Consider the following 18451-nt stretch of genomic DNA (forward strand, 5'->3'; position numbering starts at 1 on the left):
ATCTGGTAAACTCTAAAAAACCTCATGGTTATGAGCCTAATTGCCTGAAGAAAAGTTGCAGAGCGCTGATGCTCGGTTCATCTTTATGCCAAAGTTTTGTTGTTTACATCTAAGGGAAACTGAAATGTACCTTACAAACCTCAGCTTCCTATGTTCCTCTTTGTTTTAAATGGAACAATTCAAAGCACGGAAACCTCAGAGCTGTATGCAATAATCTTCTCTGATAATCATTGCATCCGTGGCAAAAATCCTAAATTCTCTTAGAAGCCATCCCACTTGCCTAACCCACAGCAGGGCCTAAGAGTGACACACATTTTTGTGTCTTTCCTTCAGTGTAGCTGTCAAAACATCAGTGTTTAATTCTTTTGTGCAGAAATACAAGAAACCCTTTCAGAAAACAAGCGCCTGTATTGTTCCTAAAAGCAGGCCGAGCTATGCTGCCGGATTACACATTCGTTCCGCTCTTTAAATGAACATCACTGCATTTAATCCCTAACCATCCCCATCAAAGGCAACACTCCTTCCTTTTGGAAAAGATGGGGAGCGAGTTTGCCCAGGTGAACAACCTCGCTTCTGCTTCTCTATAAACATATGGCCAGGTAGATTTTTGCCCTCTTGACTGACAACATCTTGGAAGTGCACACAAAACTTAGCATTTATCACCCTGATGAAAACACACAATGCACGTTTGAAGCAGCTTTGATGGTTAGGATGTTTCCCCGAAGCAAACCAGTTTCTCCTTCAAAAAGTTAAAAAAAGAAAAGAACCATGCCTAACTTTCGCCACTTGTTTTATTGCTCCGATTTCTAAATCTTTCCCGTTACACATCCACAGTACAGAGAGGCTCACTGCCAGGCTGAGCAGACTCTACAATTGTCATCTTGGGCTTCTTTCGTGTTTCCTCCTAGAAATATATATATAAAGAAAGAACCAGACATAATTATACACATCCTTCATCCTGGCTGGATGGCAAAAGTTCAAACGTCCCCTGAACAAAACGCTAAATTCATATCTGATCTTGCTCCAGATTATCCTAGTTCAGTGACAGCAAATCTTTTCTGGCTCGCGTGCCAAAAGGAGTGTGTGCGCTAGAATGCGGCCATGTGTCCACCCCCCCTTCCCTCTCCCCCACGCATGTGCAACAAAGCACAGCCGAGAAGCTCTTTCTCAAGAGATGCCGGAAACAAATTGCCAAAAATTGCATCAGTGGACTCCTACCCATGCGGGACCCCGGACCACACCGGTGTGGACTCACCACCACTGCTGGTAGGTGAAAAAAAATGTGGGCAAACCAGAAGTGTATTTTTCCAAACTTCTGGTTTGTTGTTGGGGGAATTTTTGTGCCTCGGGGCTTCAGGGAGGACAAAATGGCTGAATATCAGCTGACATGCTGAAGCTGAAACATGGAAAAGTCTCGTATGCCCTCCCATATGGCTCCACATGCCATCTGTGGCGTGCATGCCATAGATTCACCATCATGGTCCTAGTTAATACTTCCTTGTTGGGAGCATCAAAGTGCTTCTGTGGTGAAAGGATTTGCTGGTGACATCACCACCGATTCGTGGGTGCCCAGTAGGGGGTCTCCTTTCGCGTACTTGTGAAGTTGCCCATAAAGTGGTACACGTTAATCTATTTATTAATCTATACTAGTCTGATGGAAGGAAGAATTAGGAGCGACATGATAGCAATATTCCAATATCTGGTGGATTGCCTCAAGGGAGAATCAAGCAGGGGTGGGATTCAGTCGTTGCGAGCGAACCGGATGTTAATTTTCATCTGGTTTGCTGAACCAGTTGTTGCAAGGGCTGCAAAGTTGTGGCAAGGACAGGCTCCCACCCAGGGTGGTGGGTAGGTGGGGTGATGTGGGAGGGCAGCCTTGTGGTCCCGTGTGGGCTAGACCAGTGTTTCCCAACCTTGGCAACTTGAAGATATCTGGACTTCAACTCCCAGAATTCCCCAGCTAGCATTCGCTGGCTGGGGGATTCTGGGAGTTGAAGTCCAAGTATCTTAAACCCGTTTTGTATGGGACAAAGCAGCCAGGGAGCCTGCCAAGACGGTACTCACCCTTTCTTGTGCTAATTTTCTCATTTCCTCTTGTAACTTGTTCAGAATGTGCAGATTGGGCTTGTTCTTTTTGGCATACTGCTGAAGTTCTATCACGCTTTTGTCAGATGTTTCCTACCCAAAGGCATCAAAGTGAAAGGAGATGAAGGGGTTTTAACACAGGCCTTTTAAACCCTGCTTTTAAAAAACCCTCTAAATTCAGTCTAAGGAACTACCATATTTTTCAGAGCATAACACGCACCTCTTTCTTCCCTAAAGGAGGGTGGAAATGTTGGTGCGTCTTATACAGCAAATACAGCTATTTTTGGCCTCCTGAAGCCCTGCTCCTGCACCACATTTTTAATTTAAAAAAAAAATAAAAAATGGGGTGCGCAGAAAGTTTGGGAGTGCTCCTGGAGGCTAAGGGAAGGCAAACGCAATCTTTTTGCGAAAAAAACGGTGTTTTTTGGCAAAAATGGAGGTAGTTTTTGCCTTCCTCCAGCCCCCAAGAGCACTCTGCAGGCTTCCCAGACCCTGTGCACATTCTATTTTTGCAAAAAACCTGGGGTTTGCACCCAGTTGTTTTTGAGAAAAAAGGGACACGCAGAGGGTTTGGGAGGCTTGCAGAGTACTTCTGGGGTCTGAGGAGGACAAAAACCTTTTCCCCTTACTTACCTCTTTGAAATCTTGGTGCCTTTTACACGCTGGTCTGAAAAATACGATAATCCCGGACTCCTCCTAGAACCTGCTCATTTAGTTAAATGCCTAACTAAACTAAGGCATTTATAGTTCTGCCTTACTCATTTAGACAGAACATAAATTGCTTTACCTGCTTAACCATCTTACTGCTTTCTCTGCCGTACATGCGCAATAAGGAACCCCAGTTTTTCACGTGTGGGTGAAGCAGCTGAAGGATTTTCTGGGAAGCCAGTTGTTTTCCAACTCTTTTGTTCTTACCTGCAAAATCAAGGCAAGTTTAAGCATCACACTCATACAGTAAACTTTTAGGAATTGGACACAGAAGTTGGGCGGAAAGCTACTGCCTTGAGGAATCATATTTTCAAAGAAGATGGTTCTACAATAAAAATTGGTGATTTTTCATACTCACAGCTGCAAGATTAGCATTTGCAAAGGTATGGAAGCAAGAAAAGACCCCAAACGAAGAAATGGTGATTAAAAAAATGTTAGACTGCGCCAAATTTAGCAAATTAACATATGAGATACAAAACCAACAAAATAAGGACTATTACAGAGTGTGGGAGAAATTGTACAATTGGGTGGAAATTAAAAAAAATGTATAGTAAATAGAATTGTAATAGATAAACTTTTTATGCATATAGGAAATTGTAAATGTTTAATGTTGTTTGTATGGTGTTTAAATGTCTGTATGTTAAATAAAATCATTAAAAAATAATAAATTGGTGATTTTTAAGGGAATCACTACCAATTAAATTATCAACTTAAGTCTTTAACAATAATGAGGAAAGAATTTCTTATGTAGCCAAAATGTTCATCTTGCCATTACAAACATATATTCAAAATATTACAGTTCCATCATTGATACAGATCTACTAAAATATGAATACTTCTTGAAAGCCATAACTAATACGATAGTGTCTTGTGATTAAGAAATCAGTATATAGGGAATTATAATTTGCCAAACAAAAAAAACCCAGCAGCACCAAGAACACTTGCATTCTCAGATGGAAAATGACATATCAATCTAATAAATGGATTTTCCATAAATTTTCTTAGTAATTGTTATACTTACATCGCCCCCGCACAGTATGCTTCCCACAAGTCATAACGTATTCGCTCTTCTGATTTTTGCCAGGAATCACTTCAAATTTTATAGATGTATCACCCATGCCATGATTTCTGAAGGACAAATTAAATACTGATAGGATTTTGGACTAGACTAGAAACTCTCAGCGTTTAAAAAGTCTGGGTTTATTGATTTAAAATATCATTTTTTAAAAAAAGCACTGTTTGCATCAAATCTGGATGCCAACATAAAATAACATTCAGTTAAAGCAGCGTTCATAATTTTAGAAGGATAAAAATGTTAATTGATTTTTACTATTTATGGTAAGCTAATTGCCTAGCCCCTATCTTTATCAAATATTTCTAATAATTGTGAGTTTCAGTCTTAAGAAGGGATAGCGTCCCACACTGATTCCCAACTGGACATACAATATGATGTGATACCAACAAAAGCTAATATTTGGATCTCAGGGTTGAACTGTGGGGTTCTTGGCTTTTTTTTTTGCCAATGTTTCATTACCAAACTAGGGAACATCCATCAGTTGAAGAAAGCAACAAGGATCCCACAATACATAGTGAACAAAATGTACAGCAAGTCTTCAACCTGCAGCCACAATTGAGCCCAAACTTTCTGTTGCTAAACAAAACAGTTCTTAAGTGAACTTTTCCCCGTTTCATGACCTTTCTTGCCACAAGTGTTAAGTGAATCACAATGGTTAAGTTGGTAACACACTTGTGAAGTGGCTTTCCCACTGACTGCTTGTCAACAGGTTCGCAAAAAGTGATGTGACTCCCGGCCAGTGCAACTGTGATAAATATGAGTCAATTGCCAAGCGTTTAAATTTTGATCACCCAACCATGGGGGATGCTGCCATGGTCATAAAGGTGAAAAATGGTCCCACATCAGTAGCTTTTTCAGTGCCACTCAAATGATCACTAAATGAACAGTTGTAAGCTGAGGACCATCTGTATAGGACAGGGGTCAGCAACCTTGAACACTCAAGAGAGCCACAAACATCCTAACTGGAAGCCCCCCGTTCAATTCTGTAGCCAACCAGAAGTCCAATTCCCCCACCATAGAGTCTCCTCCTAGCATGGCTCTTGCTGACCCTTGGTATATGAAATAGACATTTCCCAACCTCCCTCTTTCAGTTCTAGCGTGTCTTTTGAACTTGCACATTGGCAGGCAAGCCTAATATTCAGAGCGGAGTTTTTAGGAAACATTTCTAGGTTCCCCAGATTAAAGAGAGAAAAAAAGAACAGATGAGGCTATTCCACAAAAAGAACAAAAAGGATAAATTGTGTAAGCCCTGCAAAACTCACCTTTTAAGGCACTCATGAAGGATTTGATATGGAGACAGGAGTCCAGCTTTACTGGTCAGTTCGTATACCCGTGAATCCTCGATACTGATATGGTTAAAATACTACAATAAAATCAGGAAACAGTCACTTAACAGTAGAAACGACTTTTTAAGTTTTTGTGGAGAGGGCTCTAGTTTTTCTGTGGTTGTAGTATTAATGGCGTGATTGGTAAATCCCCAGTAACTGAACTTAAACATGCATGGGATAAACATATATCCAGAGGTAGACTTTAGGAGAAACCCTTCCACTTCTCACAATACTAGACAACACAGTATCAACAGTAGAGACCTTCAGATTTCTAGGTTCTATCATATCTCAAGACCTAAAATGGTCAACTAACATCAAAAACATCATCAAAAAAGCACAACAAAGAATGTTCTTTCTGTGCCAGCTCAGAAAGCTCAAACTGCCCAAGGAGCTGCTGATACAGTTCTACAGAGGAATCATTGAGTCTGTCATCTGCACCTCTATAACTGTCTGGTTTGGTGCTGCAACCCAACAGGACCGACACAGACTTCAGAGGACAATCAGAACTGCAGAAAAAGCAATTGCTGCCAACCTGCCTTCCATTGAGGACCTGTATACTGCACGAGTCAAAAAGAGGGCGGGGAAAATATTTACTGACCCCTCACATCCTGGACACAAACTGTTTCAACTCCTACCCTCAAACCGTCGCTACAGAGCACTGCACACCAAGACAACTAGACACAAGAAGTTTTTTTCCGAACGCCATCACTCTACTAAACAAATAATTCCCTCAACACTGTCAGACTTTCTACTAAGTCTGCACTTCTATTCTACTAGTTTTTCTCATCATTCCTTTCACCCATTTCCTCCCATGTTGACTGTATGACTGTAACTTGTTGCTTATATCCTAAGATTTTTATGAACATTGCTTCTTCATTGCTTATTTGACCCCTATGACAATCATTAAGTGTTGTACATGATTCTTGACAAATGTATCTTTTTCTTTTATGTACACTGAGAGCATATGCACCAAGACAAATTCCTTGTGTGTCCAATCACACTTGGCCAATAAAAGTTCTATTCTATTCTATCCTAAGATAAAATACAGGAAATTTGTTGTTTGTATCCTTACTATTTATATTAACTGGTTCCTAATATGATTTGATTGCTTATTTGTACCTGGACTATCATTAAGTGTTGTATCTCATGATTCCTGACAAACGTATCTTTTCTTTTATGTACACTGAAAGCATAGTGGAGTCGAGAAAATTAACATTATCTCAGAAAATGGGTGCATCAGTTCTGATTCGTACATGCAATTGGTGCTCTCATCAGTGTTGGTGCTCTCATCAGCTGTTCAATTATGGAGCCGACTGGAAGTTTGGTCCCTCCACCATAGAATCTCCTCCTAGAGCAGCATCTTTTCCTCTGCCGACCGGAAGTCCGGTTCCCCCACTATAGAGTCTCCTAATGCGTCGTTCTTTTTCCTTTTACCAACTGGCGACAGGGAGCCATAGCAGAGGGATGAAAGAGCCACAGGCAGCTCCAGAGCCTCAGGTGACCAATCCCTGGCTTAAAGGAATTTAACATGCGAAGACTCGGCTGTGAACGTACCTCTAATTCCTCACTATCTTTGGGCTTCTCCTCAGAGGTCTGCTTCACAAAATCAGGGATGAGGATTTCCAAAGTAGCTCGGGCTAGAAAAGTAAAATAAAATTTGGAATGAAAACCATGTTTGTGCATTATGTCAAGAATGCCAACATGCATCGAACAATATTTTCCTTTGTTGAGTTTATGTTTTACTGACAAAGAAATAAAGCGAGACTAGTATAGATCTATTTCAAACTACTTAGTTCTCATCACTTAGCCACACTCTTGTCGGATTCGAACCTGGGCAACTTGCATATTAGATGTATTAATCTCTAAGCCACGGGCTCTCCTCACTTTGTTAGCTATACTAGGTTTGTTTTTTATCAGGACAATCTGGTTTACCCAATTATGGGACAGAGCATAGTGCTTGTCAGGGTTCCAAATAGCTTCCGAAATTAAATCAGAGTCCGAGGCACAGTATTCCTTAAAGTTCCTATTTATTAACAGATTCATGGTGGCACATCTGTGAGAAACCCAAATCTAAAGCTATAAGGGTTTTTCCACCCAGTTTTAAGTTATTCCCATGCTCCCATACCCACAAGTTCACCATGTTGACCGTCTTTGGCCAATGTGTCCTTTACTCCCATCAGCTTCCAGGCAGGTACTGAACAAAGGATGACCTTGATAATCTAGAAGGAATTTGTTATGGCTACATACCTCATGCAACAGCCCCTCTCAAGTTCCCACAGTAAAAATCCATTCTAAAGAATAAAGTGTAGCAAGTCAAAGTCTCCACGTTAGTGGTGGCTTCGGCCTGATACTGCTCTGCTTTCGCCTTTTAGCCGCATTTTCCTTCATTTTTAGTATAGTGAAAAGTTTCCAAGTTGAGAAGTTTATTTATTATTTGAACTTTGTAACTGGCCTTCTCTCTCACCCACTCTGGGTATAGAAGTTGCAGAAACATCTTTTGAGAGGAAAGCCTGTGCTAACTAAATCCCAGATATTATCTACGCTAAATTCTCTCAGCTCTTCTGCCAATCCTATGCACACCAATGGCAGAGCAATCCTTCCCTTGGTTACTACCCAGATGGACTGCAAATCCCAGAATGGAATTGCCTTGCTGCAAATTGCAGTATTACTTGAATCCCCTTAAATCGCAGAGATTTAAACAGCAAGTAGTGGTTGGGTTTTTTTCGTCTGCACAATCTTGAATGGAAAAAAGTAAAAACAAAACAAAACAGAATCCAGCCCTTTGGAGAAAATGGCAGAGGCACTCGAGTTACAGCCCCCATGGAGCCCAACATTTCTGTTCCTCAATGTGAGTGTTGTTAAGCAAATTTTGCTCCATTTTACATCCTTTCTTTCCACCGTTGTTAACTGAATCATTGCAGCAAAAGGGGATCACATGACCCTGGGGATGCTGCAAGTCGCTAGGTGGGAAAAACAGCTGTAAGTTGCTTATTTTCAGTGCGACTGTAACTTTGAACAGCCACTAAATGAACTGTCGTACATTGAGGACTATCTGCATTGTGTTTCAATCACTGTGTGTCAATTTCACACATGACAGGTGTGTTTAATTTCTCTCTCTGTTAGCCCAGCAAGCACCAATTGCATGTGGTGCTCCTCGCTGCAGCCAGTAAGGGCCCACAGAGTTGGCCTTCTCCAGGTCCTGTCCACCAAACAATGTTAGCTGACGGGACCTCAGGGAAGAGCCTTCTCTGTGGTGGCTCTGACCCCATGGGACAAACTACCTCCAGAGTTCCGCATTATCTCCACCCTATCGGTCTTCCGGAAAGCCGTTAAGACCAGGCTTTTCCAGCAGGCCTGGAATTAGGTTGATTGTAAGTATGTATGTTTTTTATATTATTGTTATTATTGATTTTTATTATTAGATTTTAACTGTTTTTATTGTTGTATTTATTCCGATTGTTAGCCGCTCAGTGTCCTTTTGGAGTGAGCAGCATATAAATACAATAAATAAATACATAAAATAAGTGTACAAATCAGGACTGACGCACCCATTTTCTGAGAAAATGCTAATTTTCTTGACTCCACTCATCATCCATAAATGTAGATCAGGGCCCCACAACCTGTGAGCATCCTCTCCTTCTCCCCGCCAGTCTGCAAAGCCAGAAACATTGGGGATGTTGTGTCCGGCAGCTTCCTGCTAGGCAGGGATATAGCCAGGGGCGTTGGGGAGATCTCTCCCGCCTCCAGAACCTCCAGAGGCTGACATGGCCAAGGCAAAGGAACGGGGGAAGAGCCTGCTCTCAATGCACGCATGCGCAGAAGGTAAGAACAGTTACGGAGGAAAAGGACTACTTGGGAGTAAGGCTTGGAGATGACTGGCCCCTCCCATAGGTTATAAAAGTGGAGCAAATGGATAAGCTTGCTGCAGGAAGCAACTTGGTTCACTTTGTGTCTCAGCATTTCTGATGCCGTGTTTCTGTTTGGCCTTGCAAAGCTCCTTGCCAATTAGGTCTTTGGCCATGTGTCAAGAGAGATAAAGGTTGGCGATATCAGCCTTCTTCCCAAAGGCTTCTGTCGGATTAACATTGTTTGGAACTTATTATGGCTGGTGATACCCATGTCACACCAACACTCCGCAGTCTGCATTGGCTGCTGATCAATTTCCGGTCACAATTCAAAGTGTTGGTTATGACCTATAAAGCCCTTCATGGCATCGGACCAGAATATCTCCGGGACCGCCTTCTGCCGCACGAATCCCAGCGACCGGTTAGGTCCCACAGAGTTGGCCTTCTATGGGTCCCGTCGACTAAACAATGTCATTTGGCAGGACCCAGGAGAAGAGCCTTCTCTGTGGCGGCCCCGACCCTCTGGAACCAGTTCCCCCCGGAGATTAGAACTACCCCCACCCTCCTTGCCTTTCGTAAAGTTCTTTAGATCCATCTCTGACATCAGGCATGGGGGAACTGAGACATCTCCCCCGGGCCTGTACAGTTTATACTGTACATGGTATGTTTGTGTGTATGCTTGCTTTTAATAATGGGGTTTTTAGTGTTTTTTAAATTATTAGATTTGTTCTTACATTGTCTTTGTTATTGTTGTGAGCCGCCCCGAGTCTACGGAGAGGGGCGGCATACAAATCTTAATAAATAAACAAACAAATAAACAAACAAACAAATAAACAAATAAATAAACTAACAAACAAACACAGACGTTAAAATAAAAAGAGGTTTTGGGGACTCTGTGCTTTATTATTTGATCGGGATGCCTAGGTCAGAACAGGGGAGCTCTGATCTAGATCACTTTACTTACCAGCTTTATTCTTGGCAAGCTTTTTGCTACTGGCAGTCCCTGCTCCGTAAGTCACTCCATCAATAATAACTGATGCTCCAAAAGGCTCACTTGGGTTCTCTTTAAAAAGAGGAGAGAGAAATGAAAATATTTGAAGTCCCATCTCACCCTGTCAAGAAGACCAAAAGGCTCATGTTTAGCATACTTGACAATGTACAAAGACTATTCAGTTAAAGAAGAAGTCATGAATGTTTCCTTTGTACTGAATCATAACATGTTACCGTTTCTTTATTCCATCCCCACTGTGCATTGTGTTAGCATTCCTGAATGTAAATATATTGAGAAGAACAGGAGGATCCATAGAGTTTTCCAGAAAAACCCAAACAAACATGGTCCAAGAATGAAGGCGATAGGTGTGTTCTAGGATCATGTTTTGGGATCTAATCTGGATCAGTCACTGGTACCAGAGGGGTCTTCTGAGCTTTTGCACTTGTGCTGGAGCCCATCCTCAGGGAACATCTCAGTAACAGAATGTACTTTGGGCTATTCTATGCATAATATTTGCTACTAAGATTGTTGGCCGAGCAGGGACAAAAACAGCCAGGGAAATCAGTTAACAGGATTGCTGATTTCCCACCAGTTTATCAGATGCTTAAGATCATCGTCCGTTATACAATCGTGTTGGAAGAGGAATACATCATTAAAAAACCTTGATCCAGCTGGCCCGGCTGGTAGCATCTTGCAAAGGCCCCTTTCCAGGGTTAGAGGAGAAGATGGTCAACAGTTTTGAAGGCAGAAGAGGGCTCTACATCCCAATGGTAGATAAAGCAGGAAAACCATCTTCTAGGAGAAGGGAAACTCTGACTGCAAACCTCCACTGCCTTGTGGCTATATTCATAATTGGAAAAGGCTTCAGGAGTAAACCTTGAGGCAAAATCCTTAGCCGGAGTCCCGGAAGCACTTTGTGATTGTGTACAGTCACGTTCTGATAACTCCTGCAACGTAGCTGGAATTGTCTTTGCCTTCAGAAATATGGTGAGGAGGGATCTGCTGTTTGGGTAAAAGTCTATCCTCCATACCAACCAACTCAGGCCTCGTGCTCTGGAGGTTACTCCAGCTTTGCATACAGCATTTTAGGAACTCTTTCTAGAGCATACGGTAGTCTTTTGAGACTGAAGGATGCCAATGAATCAGATACTTAGGAAACAACAGCCAACGATTTAATAGAAGGCCATCAACACCCAAAAAACAAAAGGCCACATACAACCAGCCACTACATACCGTATTTTTTGGAGTATAAAGCACACTCACCCCCCAAAGAAGATAATAATAATAATAATTTATTAGATTTGTATGCCGCCCCTCTCCGAAGACTTGGGGCGGCATACAAATGAAAGTTTGGGTGCATCTTATACACCAAATGAAGCCAAAAACATGAGGCATTGTGGCAGCTATGGTCTGTGGCAATCCTTGCAACCTAGAACAGCTAATTGGAGGTATTCCAAGAGGCCAATCCACCCACCAATCAACTGCTTGTGCTAAATCAGGCTGCAAATAATGTGCTGAAATTGACCTGGCTGTTTGCTATTTGCTGCAAGGAGGTGTCAGAGTTTGCAGCAGCAATCACATCCAGAAAGCACACATAAGTAACTGATTCAGCAGGATTCAATTACTTATCTTTGTATATAACATAACACATGGAATATATATATACAGTAGAACCCCGACTTACGAGACTAATTGGTTCCGGAAGGAGGCTCGTAAGTCAGAACGCTCGTATGACGAAACATTGTTTCCCATAGGAAACAATGTAAAGTCAATTAATCCGTGCAACAACAAAAAAACCCGCGGAAGTTAGCGTTCAGAGACAGCTGCGAAGCGGTGCGCATGTTTTAAAACGTCAGAGCCGGCCTGGGGGGGGCGGGGGCTTCCCCCCGAGCCCCCTAGGCCGGCTCTGACGTTTTAAAACACGCGCGCCACTTCGCAGCTGTCTTCTGAAGCCGGAACGCTAACTTCCGTGTTCGGTTTCAGGAGACAGCTGCGAAGTGGCGCGCGTGTTTTAAAAGGTTGCAGCCGGCCTGGGGGGCTTGCCAGCACCCCCCCCAGCACCCCAGGCCGGCTGCAACCTTTTAAAACACGCGGGATACGAGCGCCAAGGAGCTGTCTCCTGAAGCCGAGACAGCTCCTTGGCGCTCGTATCCGGAATGTGAGCTCGGGAGGCGAACAAAAATGTCGCTCCCCTCCCAGCTCTTATCTCGAGTAGCTCGTAAGTAGAGCTGCTCGTATGTCGAGGTTCCACTGGTATACAATAACAAAAGCAGGTTTTCCAATATGGCTGCAAATACAAGCAAACACAGGCAAAGAACAGTTTGCTTCAGCTTTGAGTAGCAGACTAGTTTACAGTTCAGCAGAGATTAAGAGCTGCAGAGCACCAAACTGTCTCCTTGTTGCTCACACAGCAAATACTGTTTCAGTTTCCAAACAGCCCTCAACTCTCTCACACACTGACAGAGAAACACTAACCAGATGAATATCAATGGATGCTGGTAGGTAGAGGCAGATTTTTTATTTCCCTCCCCAAAACTAAGGTGCGTCTTATACACTGGTGCATCTTATACAGTGGTACCTCATGATACGAACTCCTCGTCTTACGAACAACCCAAGATACGAACCCGGGTTCAGAAATTTTTTGCCTCTTACGAACTTTTTCCTTCTTATGAACCCCCCGCCGCCGCCGAGAAGCCCCCGCCCCCCGGCTGTCGCTTTTTGAAACAGCCGGGGGGCTTCTCAGCGTCCTCCTGAACCTAAACGCCAAACCCGAACTTCCGGGTTTGGCGTTTGAGAGGCCGCCAAGAAGCTCCCCGGCTGTTTTAAAAGGTGACAGCCGGGCGGTGGGGCTTCTCGGCGGCCTCCCGAACGCCGAACCCGGAAGTTAGGCAAAAGTTCAGGTTCGGAGGCCGCAGAGAAGCCCCCTGGCTGTTTTAAAAGGTGACAGCTGGGCGGCGGCGGTTTTTTTTGCATTTTTTTCCCCATTGCACGGATTAATTGATTTTACATTGTTTCCTATGGGAAACAATGTTTTGTCTTACAAACTTTTTGTCTTACGAACCTCCCCCGGGAACCAATTAGGTTCATAAGACGAGGTATTACTGTACTCTGAAAAATATTGTATGCACAGAATAGCTCAAAGCACTCATTCCGGTAGACAGAGGTTCCTTGAGGATGAGCTTCAGGACAAGTCTGAAAGCTCGGAAGACTAAATCTCTAGTCCCGGCGACCCAGGACCCAGACTGGATCCTGAAACATGGCTCAACCTTAGATCTTTAAATCTACTGCAGCTCTTTAGGTAATCGTTGCTTAGATGAATGAATCATTCCTTTCAATAAATATTAGAAGACTTACCACATTCAAAGAAATTGTAAACAGGCCGTACTTTCAGCACTCGTTGCATATATTCATGAAGGATACAAACTTCAGACTTCCCATTGGGATTAATAACAAACTCTGGAAAATAAGAATATCACAGAGTTGCGGCTTTGAATCTCTGAAATGTTTACTAGTAACAGCTAGAGCAGTAGTTCCCCAACCTTTTCAGTCCACCGCCCCCTTGGTGTTACAAACTCATCCTCACTGCCCCCCACCCCCTTCAGGTGGTCAGGTGACTGGGTGGGTGTGGCCAAGAGGTAAAATGTGGTGAAATTCACTTAACAACCACAAAACTTTTGGGCTCAATTGTGGTCATAAGTCTTTCTTTTTGTTTCTTTTTTTCCTCCCTCTTTTCTTTTTCTATCTGTCTTCCTCCCTCCCTCCCTACCATCTTTCTTTTTTTTCTTTATGTCGTTCTTCCTTGCTTCCTACCATCTTCTTTCTGTCTTTCTTCCTTCCTATCATCATTCTTTTTCTTTGTTTTCCTTCCTAACATCTTTCTTTCTTTCTTTCACTTCCTTCCTAACACCCTTCCTTCCTTCCTTCCTTCCTTCCTTCCTTCTTCGGAAACAGCATCCCCAGGGAGGGTGGGTATGTTGGTATGTATATAAATAGCACAAAGGGAGGGAGCCAGCAAACCAACTGTTTGTTATGAAGCAGTTTGCCCCCGCCCCATGATGTAAATCCTATTTTTCTGGGGGGGGGGGGGGGGGGACACTGCACAATGGGGATCGCAGGACTGTGTTATGCTGCAAACAGCCGAAAGTGGTACACCTGGGATGTAAGTATACCTGGGGAGCTAACTTTGAATGGAAGACAAAACTCTGAAACAAACAAATAAAATCAGCTCCACGCTGAACTTTGGCTCATTCTCGGGGCTTTAAATTAATTCGCAATTCCTACAACCAGCTCACCTTTCTTGGTGGGCGCATCTTGGACAGACAACGTAATGAGTTTCTGATTGGCTGGCAAAATGGGCCTCTCAGACTCCGCCTGCTTCCTCTTCATCTCGCGGTTGAACTGCCGCCTCTCCGCCCACGTCCGGAACTTCTTCACTGTGACTTGCTCAAAATCGAAACATTTTTCCAGGTAGTGTCGGAAATCCTCAATATCTAAGGAAACAAAGCAACCGTCACCGTGCCGTGCTCTTTCCAACTGAGATAGCAAGTGGGGCCCTGATTTGAGGCCATCAGGGCCTAGGATCGTAATGCGGTGGTAAGTCAAGGACCACCTCTAGCCAGACATATCTGAGAAAGGTTCGTGCTTATGTCCCTTTGCATCACAGCTGCAAACAAGCAGTTAAACAAAAAAGAAAATTAATAATTAAGTTCTTCTAGTCCAACCTCGTTTAAGCAGGAGATTCTATACCCGCGATGGTGAATCTGTGGCGCATGGACCCGTATCGGTGGGCATGTGAGCTCAGGTCCTGCATGCATGCATGCGCCGGCCAGCTAATTTTCGGGAAACAGACTGTTTTCAGCATCCGGAGGGGGAGGGAAGGCCTGTTTTTTTGCTCTCCCCAAGCTTCAGAGCCTTTCTAGGAACCTAGGGAGGGCGAAAAGGCCCTACCCCAGAGGTCCTTTGGAGGCTGGAAATGTTCCATTTGCCAATTTCCGGTCAAACCGTAAGTTCCATTTTTTCGCCCTCCCCAGGCTTCAGAGCCTTTCTATAAGCTTTTTTTTGCCCTCCCCAGGTTCATAGAAAGGCTTTGAAGCCTGGGGGGAGGGGGAGAAAAATGGGCATGCCATCGCGAGCAGGGCAGGTCACGTACCCATGCGCAGGGGATGCATGGAACTATGGGTGTGGGCACATGCATGCACCCCCCTCCTCCCCTTTTGGCACACGAACAAAAACATTCACCATTCCTGTCCTATACCATTCCGGACAAGTGGCTGTTTGATCTCTTCATAAAAATCTCCACTGATCGAGCACCCACAATTTCATTCCACTAATTAATTGTTCTTACTGGGCAAAAATCTTCTGGGTTGGAGCTCTCTTTGATAGGCTTCCATTTGTTGCTTGTTTTACTTATAATCCCAATGTCTGGCTCGATCCCACAGAGTCGGCCATCTCCAGGTCCCGTCAACTAGACAATGTCATTTGGCGGGGCCTAGGGGAAAAGCCTTCTCTGTGGGGGGCCCAGCCCTCTGGAATCAGCTCCCCCCGGAGATTCGTACAGCCCCAACACTCCTTGCCTTTCGTAAGAACTTGAAGACTTATTTATGCCGCCAGGCTTGGAGTCATTAGCTCCCAGCCTCTATGCTTGGTTTGTGTTTGAATATATGATTTTGATACCTAACTTTTATAATGCTTTAGATTAAAATTGTAATTAATTGGATCCAATTGTATTTGTACATTGTTTATTGTTGAAATGCCGTGAGCCGCCCCAAGTGAGAGGGGCAGCATACAAATCCAATAAATAAATACAAATACATAAATAATGTACATTAAAGTGACTCTTTCATGTACAGCAAGAGGATCTCTGGATGACTGAAGAAGAAACACTGACACCTAACTTGAGTTGGCAGGATGTGACCCACCTGGAAAAGGTAAATGACAGGTCCTCACCCACTGATTCATCTTTGCACACTTCGACTTTGGCCTTCACTTGTCCCAAAGCTCCTTGGGCTGCGTCTCCCCCTGACGGATCTTTCTCATCCAACGTTCCGGAATCGGCTGCCGTAGAGTCCGGCTCCTCGGTTTGACAATCCAGTTCCAGGGATTTGTCCGTCAGCTTTACCGGCGAAACCTCCCCGTTTGGGGTGATGTCATTGCTTTGTTCCCTTTCCTCGTTTTCTCTCATTTTTTTATAATGCAAACAAGGAATGCTACTCAGAGGAGGGTCGTGTTTCTGCAACAGTTTGCAAGTTCAAAGGTGAGAGCAGGGCTACAAAACTAACATGTAACTTCCCTCGTACATAGCGCTCCAGTCTTTACCAACAATGCTTCAGATCTGAGAATCATCATTGTACAGAACAAGACACAAGTGGGAAGTCAAATGCGATATGCTTTCCACGAGTGTTTTTATACGTTCATTAGAAAGTCACCTGGCTCTCTAGCAACTTACACCCTTTTAAGTTATTACGTATTTTCTGTAGTATCAGAAGAAATTTTTCTTTAGAAGCCATGAATTTAAAAAGTGCACCTTGGAAGTATCAAAATGGAAAGCATTTTTAATTACTTCAATATACAGTGGTACCTCATCATACAAACTTAATTGGTTCCAGGAGGAGGTTCGTAAGGTGAAAGGTTCGTAAGGTGAAACAATGTTTCCCATAGGAATCAATGTAAAAGCAAATAATGTGTGCAAATCCTTCAGGAAAATCCCAAAGTTTAGAAGGGAGGCGAACAGAGGGCAGGGAGGAGCAGCTAAAGGGGGCGGGTGGAAGAAGCAAGGCTAGGCTAAAGGGTGAGTGGGAAGGAAGAAAGGCAAGGGAGGCGCCCCTCCCTTTTCTTTCTTCAAAAGACACTGTTTCAGTGCCTTTGCAAGCACATTGTTCTCTGCAAAATCTTTCCTCCCCCAAGCTGCCCCTCCCTTTTCTTTCTTCAAAAGACACCCTTTCAGTGCCTTTGCAAGCATGCAAAATCTTTACTCCTCCAAGCTGCCCCTCCCTTTTCTTTCTTCAAAAAAGGGGGGGGGAAAGAAACCCCTTCATCCCAGCAGCAGCTGCTTGGGTTCGTAAGGTGAAAATAGTTCGGAAGAAGAGGCAAAAAAAATCTTAAACACCGGGTTCGTATCTTGAAAAGTTCGTTAGAAGAGGCGTTCGTAAGATGAGGTACCACTGTATTTTTAGTAATTTTTAAAATCAAAGCCATCCACCATATATTACCGTTGTACATAGGATGCTCATAAGTCCCCAACTTTTCTCTATAAATGTTTCCCCACATAAAAACCGGAGAGGAATGTGTCCATCTAAGACCTCACTTTTTACTGCAGCCAGATGCCTCCAAAAAAGCTAGAATAGCAGAAATGTATCTAAGAACTAAATCGCATTCTATGTTCTTTGGCTCTATTTCAGCTAGAGGCCCTCACTCCCTCTTGTGGAACACTATAAATCGGTTATGCATAAGGAAAGACGATCAATGAGAAAATATTGATCCGTTAATTTAATAACGGGTCAAGCTTTTCATGTTAAGTGACCTATAAAGCAATTTTTAGTTTGTTACGTGATGACAATTCAAAGGGCAAGAGGACAATTTTTTCTATTATTCTGAGAGTTTCATAATCAGCTTGGCTCACCGATATGCGGATAGTCACCGACTTATGATCAAAACTGAGACCTGAATTTCCATAGTTAAGAAGGCAGGCAGTTGTTAAGTGAGTTAGGAGGTTGTTAAGTGAATCCAGCTTTCCCTACTGGAATTTAAGGATCAATTTGTTAATCATATTTTTCAGAGCTATTGTAACTTCAGAGTCCTTCAATGAACAGTTTATATGGAGAGTCTCAGTCACCCAGCTCATGGGTGTCCCAAAGGTGCTTTTTCAAGGCCCTTCAAGGGGTGAGTTTTCAAAAAGAGTGCAAATGACCAGCTGCCTGCAAAGGGTGTAAATTCTTCCATCCAGCCAGAGCTAAAGAAGCTTCTTGGATGAGAACCAAAATGTCTTCAAAGAATAAACAAGAAAGGTCCAATTGCCTCTTGAGAAAAGCACCTTTGGGATATATGAACGGTTATAAGTCGAGGAAATATCTCTAGTAGCTCATGTCTTAAGTAAGACATAATCGGATTTTATCCAATGAAATCCAGTGACACGCTTCCAGTAATCACAGAATGGCTAACGTCTATTCATGTTTCTAAAAGAATGAAACCCAACCATACCCTGATGCTTCCGGTTCCCAAGAAATAAGGTCTGGACCAGGTGACCACACGAGATTCTCTGTGTAGGTATACTGGGATGCCCGAGTTGTGGAATGTCATGATCCATCCATCAGGCAACGGTTCTGTAGGAGGGCGACCACGACCTGGGAAAGAGAAACACACCAAGGCGCTGCTTACTGCCCAAACCCTTCAACAGTTATTTTGAAACTGAAGTTGCCTGCTG

The 18451-nt window shown here is 43.4% G+C and overlaps 1 protein-coding gene across 1 annotated transcript in view; it reads right to left on the reverse strand.

Annotated features, from left to right (window-relative positions):
* Nucleotides 1–773: 773 nt before the first annotated feature.
* The window catches only part of DGCR8 (DGCR8 microprocessor complex subunit), a 28712-nt gene continuing 11034 nt past the window's right edge, over nt 774–18451 (reverse strand). Inside the window, exons 4-14 of the mRNA XM_070762727.1 lie at nt 18229–18371; nt 15979–16261; nt 14325–14522; nt 13387–13488; nt 10006–10104; nt 6751–6833; nt 5131–5231; nt 3815–3921; nt 2873–3000; nt 2065–2178; nt 774–904 (exon numbers count right to left, since the gene is read on the reverse strand). Of these exons, the coding sequence (XP_070618828.1) occupies nt 821–904; nt 2065–2178; nt 2873–3000; nt 3815–3921; nt 5131–5231; nt 6751–6833; nt 10006–10104; nt 13387–13488; nt 14325–14522; nt 15979–16261; nt 18229–18371 (1442 nt within the window). The 3' untranslated portion in view covers nt 774–820. The remainder of the gene's footprint in view (nt 905–2064; nt 2179–2872; nt 3001–3814; nt 3922–5130; nt 5232–6750; nt 6834–10005; nt 10105–13386; nt 13489–14324; nt 14523–15978; nt 16262–18228; nt 18372–18451) is intronic.

The sequence above is a fragment of the Erythrolamprus reginae genome, chromosome 10 (genome assembly GCF_031021105.1).
Source record: "Erythrolamprus reginae isolate rEryReg1 chromosome 10, rEryReg1.hap1, whole genome shotgun sequence".
NCBI classification, from domain to species: Eukaryota; Metazoa; Chordata; class Lepidosauria; order Squamata; family Dipsadidae; genus Erythrolamprus; species Erythrolamprus reginae.